The sequence below is a fragment of the Borostomias antarcticus genome, assembly GCF_949987555.1.
Source record: "Borostomias antarcticus genome assembly, chromosome: 24".
Classification (NCBI taxonomy): domain Eukaryota; kingdom Metazoa; phylum Chordata; class Actinopteri; order Stomiiformes; family Stomiidae; genus Borostomias; species Borostomias antarcticus.
In genome coordinates, this window is record NC_140257.1 from 6,366,592 (window position 1) to 6,382,979 (window position 16,388).

General features: G+C 43.4%; 1 protein-coding gene across 1 annotated transcript; it reads left to right on the forward strand.

The window, feature by feature from the left end:
• Positions 1-788: 788 nt before the first annotated feature.
• Positions 789-13,264, forward strand: slc39a6 (solute carrier family 39 member 6). Its single transcript, XM_084458136.1, has 11 exons — positions 789-901; positions 1,127-1,721; positions 2,050-2,206; positions 2,360-2,449; positions 2,824-2,993; positions 4,606-4,794; positions 4,904-4,970; positions 5,804-6,190; positions 9,857-9,937; positions 10,287-10,477; positions 11,459-13,264. The coding sequence occupies exons 1-11, from the start codon at positions 825-827 to the stop codon at positions 11,606-11,608; spliced, it is 2,154 nt and encodes a 717-aa protein (XP_084314262.1). The 5' UTR covers positions 789-824; the 3' UTR covers positions 11,609-13,264.
• Positions 13,265-16,388: the final 3,124 nt, after the last annotated feature.

Below are 16,388 nucleotides of genomic sequence, written 5' to 3' on the forward strand. Positions count from 1 at the left end.
CCGAGAAGCGTGCTTTTGTTTTGAATGCACTCGTGTACCAACATTGTCGGGATTTTCTCACGATGCACCTGAACTACTGACTAGGCCCGTGTCGTGTCGAAGGATGCCAGGCCCAGAGTCGCCATGGCACGACCAGCATTTCAAACTTACCAGCCAGATCACCACGTTAGCTTTATTTCACTCATCCCGTGATGAATGAATCACATTCACAAGCGAATACAAACGCTTATAGCGAGCTTGTACCTTCACAGCAGGCATTTGGCAATGAGAATAGTCTTGGAGAAACGTAAGGTTAGCTGGTTTCACCACGTCCATTGCTACAGCCTAGCCTAGCTTATTAATACAGTACAACATTACATTGTGTAGCTACCTAGTGATGGGGTCCTAGCTTATTAATACAGTACAACATTACATTGTGTAGCTGCCTAGTGATGGGGTGTTATTTTGTTTTAGTTAACGCTTGGCTGAGCTAACCAAATGCCTGCCGGATCGGAGGTGCGGTATTGGAGGATATAAGTTTCAGGTGAATGTTGACATAATACGAGCTAACTAAACTTGTCTTGCAGGTTGCAACACTTCTGGTTTCGCCCTGTTACTCACGACTGAAGTAGAACTGTAACCAGTAGCTAGTGCTAGTTAGTCATTGTACGCTACGTTAGTGTATAACAACCATTACAATAACTTTATTGTCCGCCTAATAGGGGATGACAGGTTGGAGATGGACGGCTGCTGTGGCAGTGCTGTGGACACTGTTCTTGCCATCCTGTAATGGGGGAACTGGTCCAGAATGCCTTCCCGTCTCTGGGGAGGTTAGAACAACTGGGATGGAGCTTCTCCCCGCTGTTCACACCCAGATGGCAGAGCAGACCCAACGCCACAACCTCGAGGCCCTGTTCAACAGGTATGCAGCAGAAATGGCAAACTGTTCTCATGACATTTTGAATGACACTTTGATGTACTCAATTAAATGTAGAGATTTCATCTCAGTATCATGCCCGCACCCTGTACCACATATTAACCTTCTTGAACTTGAGATAAAGCCCAATGTTTCCCCATGGTGTGAAATGTGAACCCTTATAAACAATATTGAGTAAATGAGATGACTCTAGCCAATTTTAATAAACAGGTATGGGGAAAACGGCACTATCTCTCTTGCCGGTCTGAAGCGTCTGTTGCAAAGCGTGGGCCTGGACCGGATTCGGAGGGTGATGGTCCAGCATCACGAACAGCCCGTAGACAACGAGGCGAGGACGCATGAACACACACACCACAACCACCACCACCGGCACCGCCATCAACATCACGACCAAAACAACACAGAACGCCAAAAGCACAGCCATTCGGAACCCATCATCGACCCCAAAAAGGTCCCCAAGACCCCAAAGGTCCCCAAGGAAGAGGAGGCCAGCCAAGGGAAGAAGGTGGAGAACTCGGATGCCCACTACAACCTCTACGTGAAGAAGACCACCACGGCGGCGCTGGAGATGAGCACCACCCCCACGTACACCACCAATGTGGTAGTGAAGTCGGAAGAACGGCGCAGACGCAGGGATGCTGCCGACTACGGCTGGGCTTCCGACGCTGGTGGAGCCGCTTCCAGACATGTGAGCAACGCGCTGGTCACCGAGGACCACACCCAGCCACCCATGGGCACACAGGAGGGCTCTGATGACCATGACCATCATGACCACGACCATGACCATGTAGAGGACAATGCGGAGGTAGGACTTAGCTTGAATGAATGACTGATTTGATTATGCTGTAAATGTTTATGATCTTGTTTCAAAATAACCTTGATGATGACATCAGTGGCACACGCAGTTCTAAATTTGTAATTTCACATTTATATTATAGCCTGTATGTAATGACCATTATGTCTTAAGTCTATTTTTATACATCGAAGTTAGTTCTCATCAAACTCATAACTTCTGTATACTGCGTCACACCTAGCTTCATAAATTCCCATGGTTGATAATGAGATAATGATAATGAGACTCAGAGCCTATACTTTGGTAATTAATTAATTGGGCTGGTATGTCTGCATCCCAGTGTCTGAATGCCTCCAGTATCCTGTTCTCCCATGGGATGGCCAGTGAGATGGTCCTCTCCATCAGCGACTTCAGCTACCTCTGCCCTGCCCTACTCAACCAGATTGACACCAAGTCCTGCATATTGCACAGCGTCAACCACACACATGGAGAGAAAGGTTTGATCTGTTCAGAGTTTTCACTCATCTCACACCGCTTTCAGAAAGCAGGGACATTAAAATACCTGTAACTATAACTGTCATTCATTGCAAATTATAGTTATGGCATCAGAATGATTGTGTTTTGAATGTCCAAGTCTTCTTCTTTTCCAGGCCATAAACATCATAATCACCACAATCATCACACTCACAGTCATCACAACCCGGACCATGTAGAAAAACATAAAGGCTCCATTGTAGCAGGTAAGATGAAAGTATAAAAAACATAAAGGTTCCATTGTAGCAGGTAAGATGAAAGTATAAAAAACATAAAGGTTCCATTGTAGCAGGTAAGATGATGCTACTGTCCAAATTAATCAGTGCTGCAGATACTTGAATGACTTTCTCCTTTGTGTTCTGTCTCTGATTTTTATTGTGGAATCTACTGAATCCAGCCTACTATTCCTCTGCAGTAGCCTAACATCTTGCTTTCTTTATTGGTTGTAAGAACCCGGGCGAGAAGCCTAGTTGAGCGATCATGTTTACTTGCCTCTCCCTCCCAAATACCAGTTTAACCCCTGTGTATACTTTTAATCCAAAAGTCAAACCTAAAGCGGGTGTGTGTGTTTTGATCTCAGCGTGGGTGGGAGGCTTCGTCTCCATCACGGTGATCAGCCTGCTGTCTCTGCTGGGCGTGGTGCTGATCCCTCTCATGAACCGCGTCTTCTTCAAGTACCTGCTGGGCTTCCTGGTAGCGCTGGCCGTGGGCACGCTCAGCGGAGACGCCTTCCTGCACCTCATTCCCCACGTGAGTGACCCGGGTCAGCAGATGAGCACATTTCGACTTTGACTGAAAAGACTAGATGTAAACCTGCAGTAACACAGCCTCATTCACCAACGAAGTGAAGAGTTTCTTACGAAGCATTTCTTCTTTAACTTCACTTACGCCGTTTCCAAGAAGATTCTGGCGTTCACCAATGTTCTCACATGTGGGAACTAAGAACAGAATCTATGAACACAGAAGAACAGTCTTAAGTAGGCTAAGGACTATTCGTGCGAAAGACATGTTCATTTAAAATGATTTGTGATTGCGTTAGTATCAGTTGTATAACATTATAGGATTGCAATACTATTAATATTTGTATTATTTATCTTATAATAATGGTTTTCATTATTTTATAAAGCAAGAGTGCTGTCCAATAATATCCCCGATGCGCCAGGTCTAACTGTGCGCCCTTCTCTGGATACAGCGTTCACTGAACAGCTAATGGCTGGGTTTCCCTAACGAGTTAAGAAGCACTTAACTCCAAAGTACTTCTTAACTCCCATACAAAGGGTTGCTTAAGAAGGGTTTCTTAAATGAGTAGTAAAGGGAAAATGCATGTTTAGCCCTGTTTTAAGGTTACTTATCATATACAATGGTTCAGATCAAAACGTTGACAAAACTAGCACTTTTGAAAAAGTCTGATAATTGCTCTACCACCGTTTTGGTCATACAATGGATGTGGGTGGGCACCTTGAAAAATCTTTCAAAAACATGTTAAACTCTCGATTTCAAAGACAAGAAGCTCACCGAGCGGGTAATTGGTGTCCGTTGGTGTTCTGACATCAAATTCGGTTCATTGCATCCCACATGTGCTTTTAAGTTGAGCTTTGAAGTCGTAAATGTAAAAAACTTGAAGATTTAAGCCGTGCTTAGCTCTGTTGAATAAGGTAATAAAGCTCATAAGCAGCTTTTATTCAGGGTGTATAATTTGGGTGGCCAAGTTAAGCTTGTCACTGGGCACTTGTTAATCCTTATTAGTAACTTCAATACATAAGAACAACCTCCGTAAATGGAATGTAGGCTAACTAAAAGTGAGAATATTTCTTAGATACTCCGGTAAATTTGTCTGACCAGTGCTTGGCCATCTTGCAGCACTGGAATATTTTAGTATTTGTCTCTGGTGAGAAATCTCTGTACCTTTTTAAAGTTGCACTAAAATGAAAAAAGCATTCTGTCCCATTTTGGTTCACATAATTGTTCATAGTGTTCACCTATTCAACAATGTATGCCAAAAATTCTACTTTTGTTGTAATCTTATATCAAAGTATATAATTTCTTACTTCCTTGAAAACGGTAGGTCACGTGCAATGACGACAACAGGTACCTTAGATTTTAGGCCAATAATCTCACGACATCCACCCGTCAATCAACGCTATCCTTCTATCGAATCTGTCTAAAGTTCTTAAAACCCGTCCACTTGTCAATGTTCCAATCAAATTCCTCTAAACATATGTCCCACCCTCATAGCTTGTTTGCGTCGGAAATACGTCAAACTAAGGAAGTTAGATGATCTCAAACCTCCGTTTCAGTGCGACTTTAAGATGAAGTGAGCACCAACTTTGCTCAGCATATATATTTTGTCTCTCCCCGACAGTCACAGGGAGGCCACCAGCATCATGAGCACATGCTGAACGAGACCCATGAAGCCCATGTTGAGCAGGAAGAGAAAGATATCCTGGATGGCGTGTGGAAGGGGCTCACGGCGCTCAGCGGCGTCTACATCATGTACCTGATCGAGCATTGCCTCTTGTTAGGCAAGATGTACAAGGACAGGAAACAAAAGGTCGGGTTGACAGAGTTTGCTTTACATCCATTGCTGTATGTTGAAATGAATTTCGTGCTTAAAAAGTCAAAGGTGTTCAGCTTTAACGGCTCAACTTTGTTACCAACAGGTTCAAAAGAAAGAAGATGCTGAAAAACGACCTGCACTGGAGGAGAACGACCTTAAGCCAGCTGAAGGTCAGTGTGAAAAGCTTTGGACAGTGAGATTCAGTAAATCGGAAAATTCTCAGCTGGGAATGCATCAGTACTGGTATTAGATATTAAACACCCCTGCTTTAGTGTGCATTCTGCTATCTACATTTTTGATGTATGATGCAGTGTTTCCCATAGGATCGGAGTGTAGCTGTGGCGGGGGGAGAGGGGGATCGACAAGACAAGAAGTGTCTGATCTACGCATTTAACTTACATCCCATGTGTTAGGCTAACGTTCGCTAGCTATTATAAGTCAAATGAATAAGTTGGCGTAGTAGACGGATCGCTAGCGAGATGACGTGTGGGAGTTGAGTGAGTCGAGATTTTGTTCATTTGAGTCATTTTGGCTAAAGTCATTAGCACTAGTTGGCTAGCGAGCCACACCAGAGGGATTGACCAGGTTGGTACAAGGCTGAGATCCGGTTGGATTGACAGGAGCCGCAAGAGTGCAGCATATGAACCGTGTCGGAGTTGGAAATGCACGCGTGCGTGTAGCAGCTAGTGGGGCTAACGAGGCTGTCGGCAGTAGGGTGAGAGGGAACCGGTTGAAGGGACGGTGGGAGCTGCTAAGCAGATGACGTTGGTGGTAGGGAGATTATCATCCGATTTGGGAAGAGGAAGGTTTCATTATGAAACCGTCAGGAGATCTGAAACTGGTGGGCCGCCACATCCTAGTTATGTATGGGAAACACTGTGATAACCGTACACCAAGTTTGTCGTCTGTCTTTTCTACTCTAAAGAGTTTGAAACTGTTCATCATAAATGTACATTTAAAAGACCAATCTAAACTTGGGTTTGTGAATGTTTCCAATCCACAGACGTGGAGACCAACGGCTCCGGCAGCTTTGGCGGCCGCGGCGGCTGCGTGGCGGAGGAGGAGGAGGTGATGCTGGCGCCGCCCGCCGTCATCACCGCGCCGGAGGGCTATGCCTCGGCCTCGGCCTCAGGGCCGTACACGGCGGAGGACTGCGAGAACAAGTGCCACTCACACTTCCACGACACGGTGGGCCAGCCCGACAACATGCACCACCACCACCACGACTACCACCACATCCTGCACCACCACCACTCGCAGAACCACCATCCGCACAGCCACTCCCACTCCTACTCGGAGCAGCACTTCCAGCAGGCCGGCGTGGCCACCCTGGCCTGGATGGTCATCATGGGGGACGGCCTGCATAACTTCAGTGACGGCCTGGCCATAGGTACGTTCATGTTAAGTTTTTACCGGGGTGGGGGGGTGATTTGTTGAACCAGGATAGTGCTGTGTGGGTAATGATGTTTTTTAACACTTCCGGTGAGGGTGAATCATAACAGAACAAGCCTGGTAAACAGTAATCATGTTCCCCACCCATGATGCATGCTCCTTTGTGGTAATGATGCATGTTCCCTTGTGGTAATGATGGAGTGGAAACATGATATTTTCTTCATGAATATGAATATATGAAATGTTTTCAGTGTTATTTAACTCTGTGAAAAGTAGAAAGCCCCCGCACACTTTCTTTCAATTCTGGAAATCCAGAAAAATGCAAATGCCTCCTCAATTGTCCAGCAAATATGCAATGTGCAGCAAGTTTTTTGCTTGCATCATGGCAACACAAAGCTGATGCAGTTATGCTGTTCCCTCATTTGTGAAATGTCCGACCGTCTGCGGCTAAATCAAAAGATTCAGCGTAGTATGACACACGGCTTCTGTCCATTGGGTTTCGTTCGCACTCGTTCCGTCTAGAGTGCGTTGTTCAAAGCGCATGCTCGGCTAACGAGTGGAACAACAAAGCACAGCGGGGTGAAGCTTGGCAGAGCTGGATGTCATTCACAGATGGGATTTAGGAGAGGAGGTTCATTCAGTCTCGAGTGTGAGCCTAACAGTGTGTACCTGGAGTACGATTACGGATGTTGAGAACTCTGCAGTCAAATTTACCACAGGTCGCCACAGACTCCCTACCTAAGGCAGGGCCGGCCCGAGGCATAGGCGAAATAGGCGGTCGCCTAGGGCGCCAAATGGCCAAGGGGCGCCTGGCCAAGGAGCACCAAAAAAAAAAAAAAAAAATTTATTTTTTATCTTTATTAAAATAATTTCATTCCGTAATCCCTACTGTCTCACTGTACGCTTCGCAATGCTGTGCGGGCGCTTCCCCCGTCAACAAATCGCGCAGCAGCACCCCCCCCCCCGTCCCCGTCAAGAAATCGCGCAGTAGCACCCCCCCCCTCCCGTCAATAAATCGCGCAGCAGCACCCCCCCCCCCCCCCCCCCGTCAACAAATCGCGAATCAGAATCTCGCCTAGAGCTGCTGAAATGCTAGGGCCGGCCCTGACCTAAGGGCATGACTTACTTTGTTGCACGTCATATGACCTAGCCATACTCTTATCTCTGATCTAACATAATCAAACTATCAAAATAAGTACTAGGGTTAGTACGTAATAACCCTAACCTCCTGCATTTATGAAATGACTGTTTGGATTCAGTGTAGTTTGTGTCACGGACAGATTAGCTAGGGGTACGACCGCAAGCCTACCATGGTCCTGCTAGGACCGGCCATATTGTCTAGGCGTATGATTATAACTCGTCCGTCCTAGTATTACTCTCTTCCACCCATAATCATGGATCCTTATACTGGCTTGCAAGGATAACAACGTGTGACTCACCCAGCTTCTCTCTTGAGCTGGGGTCCACTGCACGGCCAGCACACTCACGCCAGCTCTGTCGTCATTGTTCAATAGTTATTATTATTATAGTTATTATACTTTAAAAGGTTTGTAGGCGATCACAGTCAGAGGGGTGTACAAATTGTCTGTGGGGTGTACACTGTGGGTACGAAATGGGAAGCAACAAGCAAAAGCCCTAGTCCTGACAGGACATCCAAGGCTGCCGTTTCCCAGACTTTCCAAGGGTGCACGTCACTGTGAGACTTCCAGTCTTCCCAACTCCTGAGTCCTGCCAAGAGACCCGTCCTCCCCTTCGTTTCCTTCTCGCCACTCTAGGCCACTCCCACAGGCATCGTCATACAGATCATACTAGGAATGGGACAATACCATTTTTTTCAAACAGAGTATGAGTATTCACTTTTGTGTACTTGCCAATACCGAGTACCAATACGAGTACTTTTAATATTCAACTACCACAGTCAGGCCCGGAATATCAATAGCAAAGTAGCTACAAACCAGCCAAGTGTAATATCAGATTCTATACTAGCTAAATAACAAGCTAGTAACTAGGTTAGGGCTGTCGACTTAGACAGATTCAATTCAGTGAAGAACTCAAAGCTATCTAACGATGCTGGCTTCCAGGAGGCTAATGTTGTAACGTAAGCTAATGTTAGCTAGCTAGCTATCTTAATTTAGGCTATATAAAAGTTATCTTGCACCTTTTGTCACTCCAACTCCCGTTTCTAACTTGCATTGAGGTTAAGATATTCGTCTAGGAAGCATTTTCGCTATTGCTAAATCAAGAGACATCTCTGTCTCTCTCGCTCTTGGAGCAGGTGTTGCACAACACAGCCACAAATGCGTGCCAAAGACCCGTTCTGAGAGATGGCGGGAATGAGATCTGAGACGGCCTTCTGCAAGGGAGGAAAGATGAACAACATGAGTGTTAAGTTACTCCAAACCGATACCAACGTCGTCGTATCGGGACATTATTAAAAGTACATGAGCACAGTATTGGCCCCGATACCAGTATCAGTGCATCCCTACATCATACATTTCATTGAAACCTCTGACAAGCCGCTAGACTACAAACCCACTGTTGGATTTCATTATTAATCTAATTAATAACCAAACATAGACTCCTTAGGCTTCCTGCGATTCTTCCTGAGATGGCACTCCTACTCACTAGGGGCGATCTCGAAAAATGGTTGCGCATTCGATTTGATACAATGTAGATCCCAGCCATTGTGTTGCATTCACCCTGCTTCTTGTTCTGAGATTGTAGTCTCAGCCAGTGAATGTGAACGAGCGATTAGCAGCGGCAGCCTACATTCCATGTTTGCAGTGAGTTTAGTGAAAGTATGCACTGAGGACATTTGTTTGTGATTTGACTTTACAGTAGTAGGTAGTTATTTGATTGAAATTTTAATATTTTTCTGATTGTTATAGAGGTTATTTTTTGTTTTATTCTGAGAAATAAATATTCTATTTTGTAAATTTGGTGTATTTAGACATCATATTCAGAGATCTGAAAGACCCTCATTCCTGCTGGGTTCGGATCTCAGGTTCTACTATACATCTCAGAAAATATTGTGGAAAGTTCATTATTTTCCATAATTTAGTTCAAAAAGTGAAACTTTCATATATTATAGATTCATTACACATGTAGTGAAATATTTCAAGGCTGATTGCCTCCATGTTGCTCCACGTTGATGCAGTAATTTGTGCAAAAGGAGCCCCCACCAAGTATTCAGTGTTATAAAAGAACATATTGAACATACTGTACAATCATAAAGATTAAAACCAAAAAGGCTTGAAATATTTAACTTTGTGTAATGGATCTAGAATACATTAAAGTTTCACTGTTTGAATTAAATTACGGAAAATAATGGACTTTTTCACATTGTAATTATCAATGGGAAAAATTGCCCATAGTGTGTGCCACCAGATGGTGGTCTCTGGTACATTTGTGAAGAATACACACACAAACTAACGTACATGGGTCCCTTCCACTAGATTGGGAACCACAATGTAAACTCTTAAAACAGATTTGTAACCATCTGAGAATGAGAAGTCAAATGTAACTACGATGACAAAAGTATCAGATGTAACTAGCATAGAGGGATCTTAGCCTAGCCTAATCATCTTCATTTACATGTGTTTTAGTCTGTTGACCCGTGTAGTGAAAGAGTTTCCTGTACATGTATGTTTTTCTTGACACACAGGGGCGGCGTTCACCGAAGGGCTCTCCAGTGGACTCAGTACCTCAGTAGCTGTGTTCTGCCATGAACTGCCTCACGAGCTGGGTAAGGCAATGCTCCCATATATGATTTTAATGTGGATTGAATGAAAATGATTTCCTAAAACTTACCATTATGTTCGACTTAAACTCATCACAAACTTTGTGCATGTCATAGTTCATATGGGGGCTATCTACAAGCCTAGCTGAGTTTGTCAACAGCATGTTTGGCCAGTGGTGCGACCATTTTGAAAATGTTATCCTGTCATTTTCAGTGTACCCTCTCTGTACTTGGTACTTCGTCTAGCCACTACTGAGCATAGTAGTACTGCTTTCTTGACCAAGGTCCAAGGCAAGTATCATAATAATCACATGAAAGTCTCACCAGTGAAGCTTTATCCTCTGTCCTTTTGTAGGTGACTTTGCAGTGCTGTTAAAAGCTGGGATGACTGTGCGTCAGGCCATTCTCTACAACGTGCTGTCGGCCATGATGGCTTACCTTGGCATGATAACAGGCATCCTCATTGGGCACTACGCGGAGAACGTCTGCATGTGGATATTTGCCCTGACTGCTGGTCTCTTCATGTATGTGGCCCTGGTTGACATGGTGAGTCCTGTGATGATGCAAGACTGCTGTTGTACTCGCGTCATGCATCTATCTGACAAGACACGAGTGTTGTGAAGTACAGACATTTACATACAGACGTAAACAATAATAATAAGCTTTCCTTCGTTGGTAGTGATGCACAAACCACAGGTAAAGTGCCTCTGGCACAAGACATTTTCCTTGGAAAAATAGAATCAGCACACTAGATTTGCTCTCATGAACATTTATTCCCAGAGTGGGAATACATGTTCATGGGAGCATATCTAGTGTGCAGATTCTATTTTTCCTATCTACTTGTACTTCTGTCCAGCACCTAGAGATTATCCCATATGGATGGGTGCTCTAAATCTTTTTACCAGACATGTTCCTCTTGTTAGGCCCATTCAGAATTTGTTTTCCACCATTCAACACCACCTGTTCAGCTGGGGCAGCAGGTCTCGTCATACCAGCCCTTAAAGCAAACAAGGTGGCAAGGATTGCTTAGATTTTTTGCGTAACTTGTTGAAACTGGTGGCCTTCAAAACCAAATGGCCTCTTCACACACACACACACACACACACACACACACACACACACACACACACACTCTGACAAGCAGCTTGGGAATGGTGCTGTCACTTACATGTGCTATCAAACCCAGGGCAGTTTTTCCCCATCCAAGTATGACCTCTTGTGGCCATTGAAATGCATGCACCTTATGGTTTGGATCTTAATCCATTTTTATTGATTCTCTATTCAAAGCTTGCACCCAGAAGACCATTCAATACATATTGTTACATTACTTCGTCTTGTTGAGAGGGGTCAGGGAAGAATTTTTACAGCTCACTTTTCTGGCCCCTAGGTGAAACTGTTTTTTGCTTCCCTCTGGAATATGTAGGGGTGGGACCTATGCCCACCTCCCCATTGTTCTCTGTAAAGCGCATTGTGTTGCCTCTGTATGAAATGCGCTATACAAATAAAGTTTGATTTGATTACTTGCAGATTCCTGAGATGCTCCACAACGACGCTGGGGACCACGGGTTCAGCTACTGCGGCTTCTTCCTGCAGAACGCAGGGATCCTGTTGGGATTCTGTATCATGCTCCTCATTGCTGTCTTTGAACATAAAATCCATTTGGACATTGATATCTGATGAGTTTAAAACCTCTCACCTTGAAGTGCCCCTCTGTCTGCAGGCTTTCGGGAGGACTCGGATGTTGTAAGATTGGAATCAGGTGCATGATCTTTAAAAGAAAATACTCTTGATTATAGAAGGTGGAACTGGAATACATGTACACCTGCTCACACAGGAGTGCTTGGGGACCAGCAGCTTTGAGCAACGTTACTAACATTAAAAGGATATTCTGGAATTTTTGAACTAGGGCCTCATTTTCAAATTACCTATGAGGTTTTTGACAGATGGAGATCATTTTCAATTAATTCCATGCTGTAGATGGCTTTGGGTTCTTCCAATTTCACTGGTTGCTTATGCTAGTGCAACACTGGAGTCACGTTAGCCTGTCCAAAAAACACCCCCAAACACCCAAAGCGCACCCAAAAACAAATTAAATATGAGCAAAGTCTCTGGGATTTTTTTGTGTCAATTTACTATCCGTTTTGAATTCAAACTATCGTGCAATCCGTTCTGTTTTGGGGACCTACATTTCTGTCGCTTGTACTCGCACTTTGTTGTCATTGTGCTGGCTCCAGACAGATCTAACTGAGTGTTACTCCGCCTGCCGACAGAAATATAAATTCCACAAACCAGAATCAATTGCACGATGGTTTGAATTCAAAACGGATGGTAAATAGACTCAAAAGAAGCCCCAAGAGACTTTACTTGGAAGAATCCCCAAGAGACTTTACTTGGAGCAACCCAAAGCTATCTACAGCATGGAATTAACTGAAAATGATCTCCATCAGTAAAAAAAACAAACATCATAGGTAAGTCGAAAATGAGGCCCTGTTTCAAAGGTTCCAGAATATTCCTTTATTTATTCCTTTAGCACCACGGGCCTAAATGCACATTCTCCTCCGTGGGGGGTAATATTATTGTATAGGTGGAAGCCATTGCTTCTCTGCGCAGCTGTTACGAAGTCAGTCATAAGCAGGTCAGTGAATTCCCTAAGGTAGGATGTAAGAAATAAATCATTTTATTAGTATATTAGTTGTGCCCAAGCATCTAACCTCTTACAGTAAGCCATTGTGTCCTTATGTCTCATTTCTAAAAAGTAGGAAATTGAATTAACACATTCCATCAGTAGAAATATATTGCTTTAATGTATAAAATGTGAAAATCATTTTGTTGGTCAAGTTGTTAGTTACAAAATGTCATTCTAGTTAGTCAACAACATGATGCAGTTTGTCCCCTGTGTGCCCGCCATTGCAGGTCAAGGTCTTCTTTGCCTAAAATATAGGCAAGGCCAAGCTTTATTTGTGAGGATCAGAGAATATGGGTCAAATGGGTCAATTCTTTTAAGATTTTGTTTACATCTAACACCAATGAGACAATTGAAATGCAAGGCAAAACCCACTGCCTTCTGTAATGCCTCGATCCTGTTGAAAAGTTATGTTCTGGAGAAAATTGAACACGGTTAGATTTTTTATGAACCATTGCTTTTAATGTTTGAGCATGCATCATGTGACCAAGATGTTTGTAAAGTCAATTAGAATGCGGTTATGTTTAAATGTATTGTGCCAATGTCTCCATAGCTGTGTTGAAAATGAGAACCTGGTTTTGATTGTCAAGTCTTTGTTTTCACCATGTGAGACATACATCATGAAGGCAGCCACTTGTGGACTATTGTTTTACTGTTGTGTTCTTTAGGCAGATTTGGGTGACACTTTTGTTCTTTAACATTCAAGAACAAAATAAAACATGGTTGTCTGTCTTTTCTTTTGATCTGTGAGTGCTGTACTTGATCCCCGAGTGACTAATAAATCCAAGCGACTAATAAATCCAAGCAAGAGAATTCTGCAGAATAAGAGAGTAACCAGGCCAGGTCTTCTGGCTGATGGGCATACATATTACAGTTCTCTTGATAAGTCTAGACAAATTTAATCAGCATTAAGTGTAGACTCGTGAGTGCATTGCATTGTAGCCGTGTTAAATTGTGCCCATTTGCACTGGAGTATGCATATTATGTAGAATGTCAAAGAGATGATGCATTGCGCAATCAGACCTCACTTCCTGTTTACGTTGAGTGGCAGCCCTGTTTAATTGTGCCCATTCACTCTTATGGAGTATGCATATTCATACCTGCAAACTAGTCGCCTTTCGGCTACAATCGCCGTTTTTTTTGTCAATAGGCTCTGTGCACCAGCTCCACTACTTCCTGAGAGTCACTTGGCATCTTTATTTCCTGTCCTATATGATTGGCTTAAGTGATTAATCAGGTGTGCGGAAGACCCAGCGCACACCTGATTAATCACTTAATCCAATCATATTGGACAGGAAATAAAGAAGCCAAGTGACTTTCAGGAAGTAGTGAAGCTGGTGCACAGATCATTTATGAATCGTGCAGATCCGGGGAGTTTTCCAAAAAGGGGGGGGGGTGACTGCGTTTGATGTTCAGGCTAGAATAAACCTTATTGGATAATACTAACTGGTTAGCTTGGCATAGATATAAGTACAAACTTGGATGCTACAAGCTAAATGTTATAGAGTGGTGGGTCAATTCCGAACGTGAAATGGTGACTAACCACAGCAGACGAGGGTATAAATACAGATCCTGTTGGATGTAACGTTGCTTGATCTCCAGTTGAATAACATCATGTCAACAGCGTCCAACATCCATTACAATTGCGCCAGTTTTCTCTCAGGATCTCCTGATACAGCGTTTATTCATACAGCCCAAATATCTCCAAAGCTGCTGCTGCTAATCACTTGTTAACGAAATCTTTGATCAGCTGTAGTTTGGATATTTTTGCGGTTTAAAATTAGGATAGAGGACACTACTAGTTGCCCCTCAAGCAGAAACGAAACTTATGTCCGGGAGCTTTCTTTCAAGGAATTCCAAAATAAAAGTCACGGAAAACAATTACACAACAAAAAACAAAACTTTTTTTTTTTTTACGCACTTGGCATTGGTCCGAATGGTATACATACTGTATACTGAAGTATGAAGTCTACTGAATCTGATATATACAGAATAATATTTGGAGGGCCTATTCATCAGTTAATAAGTGATAATAATGGGCAACCTTAATCTAAAAATATGCAAGCAAAGACAGTGTCATCATATCGATACAATAATATGGGTAAGACCATTCTAAGAGGAGAAGTTTTTTTTGTGTGTGTTATTTTATAAATCGGTATCGATATTGGCCGATCCTGAGGAAAGTGATCGGTATCGGCCCAAAAAAATCAGATCAGAGCATCCTTAAGAGCTATCATGTCTCCCTGTCTCATTCTTTCCTGCATTTCAGGCAATGGAGGTTGGTTGTCTTTTTTTGAGAGGCAAGAGGGAGAATAATGTGTAAAAAAAGTAATTGTTTGGTTGCTTAAGTAAATGACTAACTTTTTATGAGATCTGTTCTCTCTTTTTATGGAAAAGAAACATTGAAATTCTGATTAAAATGTTTCAACTGAATCTGGATATCTACATAATTGTATTTGGGGTTGTAATTGGGATGGATATAGCCTACTATGCGCCTCGCAAGAGCCATGTATCTACTCGCACACAGAAATTCTAGTTTCAAAACACTCCAAAAAGCGTAATTTGCATATTAAAATCACTAAAAATTTCTTCCGGGGGAGGATGACTCCGGACCCCCCTACCATAACTTGGTTTCGGACCTGTCACCTTTTTCACTCTCGGGAGTTTGCAGGTCTGATATTAAGTAGAATGTCAAAGGGATTATGCATTAAAGGATATGTACACTGAATATCATGTTTAGCCCTATTCCTGGCTTCCCTGGCATGTATCAGACTAGTACAGGTTAAAATATTTCTGTTTTGTGCAGTACAGAGTTCTGTGTCAATAACGTCGGCGCGCGCACCCTGGCTCGTTGCTACCTATGGGCACACTCGAAAAACTCTAAAAAGTATGATATACGTGGATTTCAAGTTCAGGAATTACATGGTTTATCCTTACCAAGCTCTGAAGTCGTCCTGTAAACACCTGATTTTATCACGACCAGAGGGGCCGCAAAAGTGCCGAGTTATCTCATGTAGCTTTAACAGATAAAACAGTAAAAAGAATCCGCCTGGACAGGCTGGGGGTGGAGTAGGAAACCACAGATAGCCAGGGGGCAGGGCAGAGGCCGACAGGCAGAGCAGGTCTGGAGTCCAATAGCTGGAGTTCTGGCCGGTGCCTATGGGCTGTGGGACTGTAGCCTAAGCGCCCGACTTCATCATCAGTCCTTCCAACCAGTCCCTATATGGGCTTATTTATTTCACTGTTGCTACTTTGCCTCCGCCAGCAATCTTGCAAAGAAGAACACTACGATTTATTTTGCACTATATCAAATAAAGAGGCATAGGCCTACATTTGACCTACAGTCAGATCGGATTATCCTGATGGCTGGTTCTTTAACCTCCTGAACTGATGATCATGCATTTGGCCCACATGTGCACTTGCTGCATACAAATTAATAACAACCGATAGGGCTCAAAAAACGTACCTAAACATTACAGGTCTGGTTTGTTTACTAACGTTATATAATTCAGTAGGCAAGTGAGCCTCGTCATGGCTTAAATCTTGCCGCGGTTGCAATGGTAGGCAAGTCGTCGCTGTACAGGATTGTCTCATATTGAAAAATAAAATGCACTTTCAATAGCCTACTAAATCAATACGAGACACGAGGAATTTCCTGTATTTATGTGCACAGAACTGTAGTGTTGACGGAGGCTCTGAGCTTTGTAGCTGTGCAACCAATTTCAACCATACAGCCAGCCTCTCACTGGCAAGAAACGGCAATCCAATCTTATT

Coding starts and splice junctions, on each gene's coding strand:
- slc39a6 (XM_084458136.1), top strand. CDS start 825: ATGGAGCTTCTCCCCGCTGTTCACACCCAGATGGCAGAGCAGACCCAA. Junction 2,450..2,823: donor TAAAGGCTCCATTGTAGCAG/GTAAGATGAAAG, acceptor TTTTGATCTCAG/CGTGGGTGGGAGGCTTCGTC. Junction 4,971..5,803: donor CGACCTTAAGCCAGCTGAAG/GTCAGTGTGAAA, acceptor TCCAATCCACAG/ACGTGGAGACCAACGGCTCC.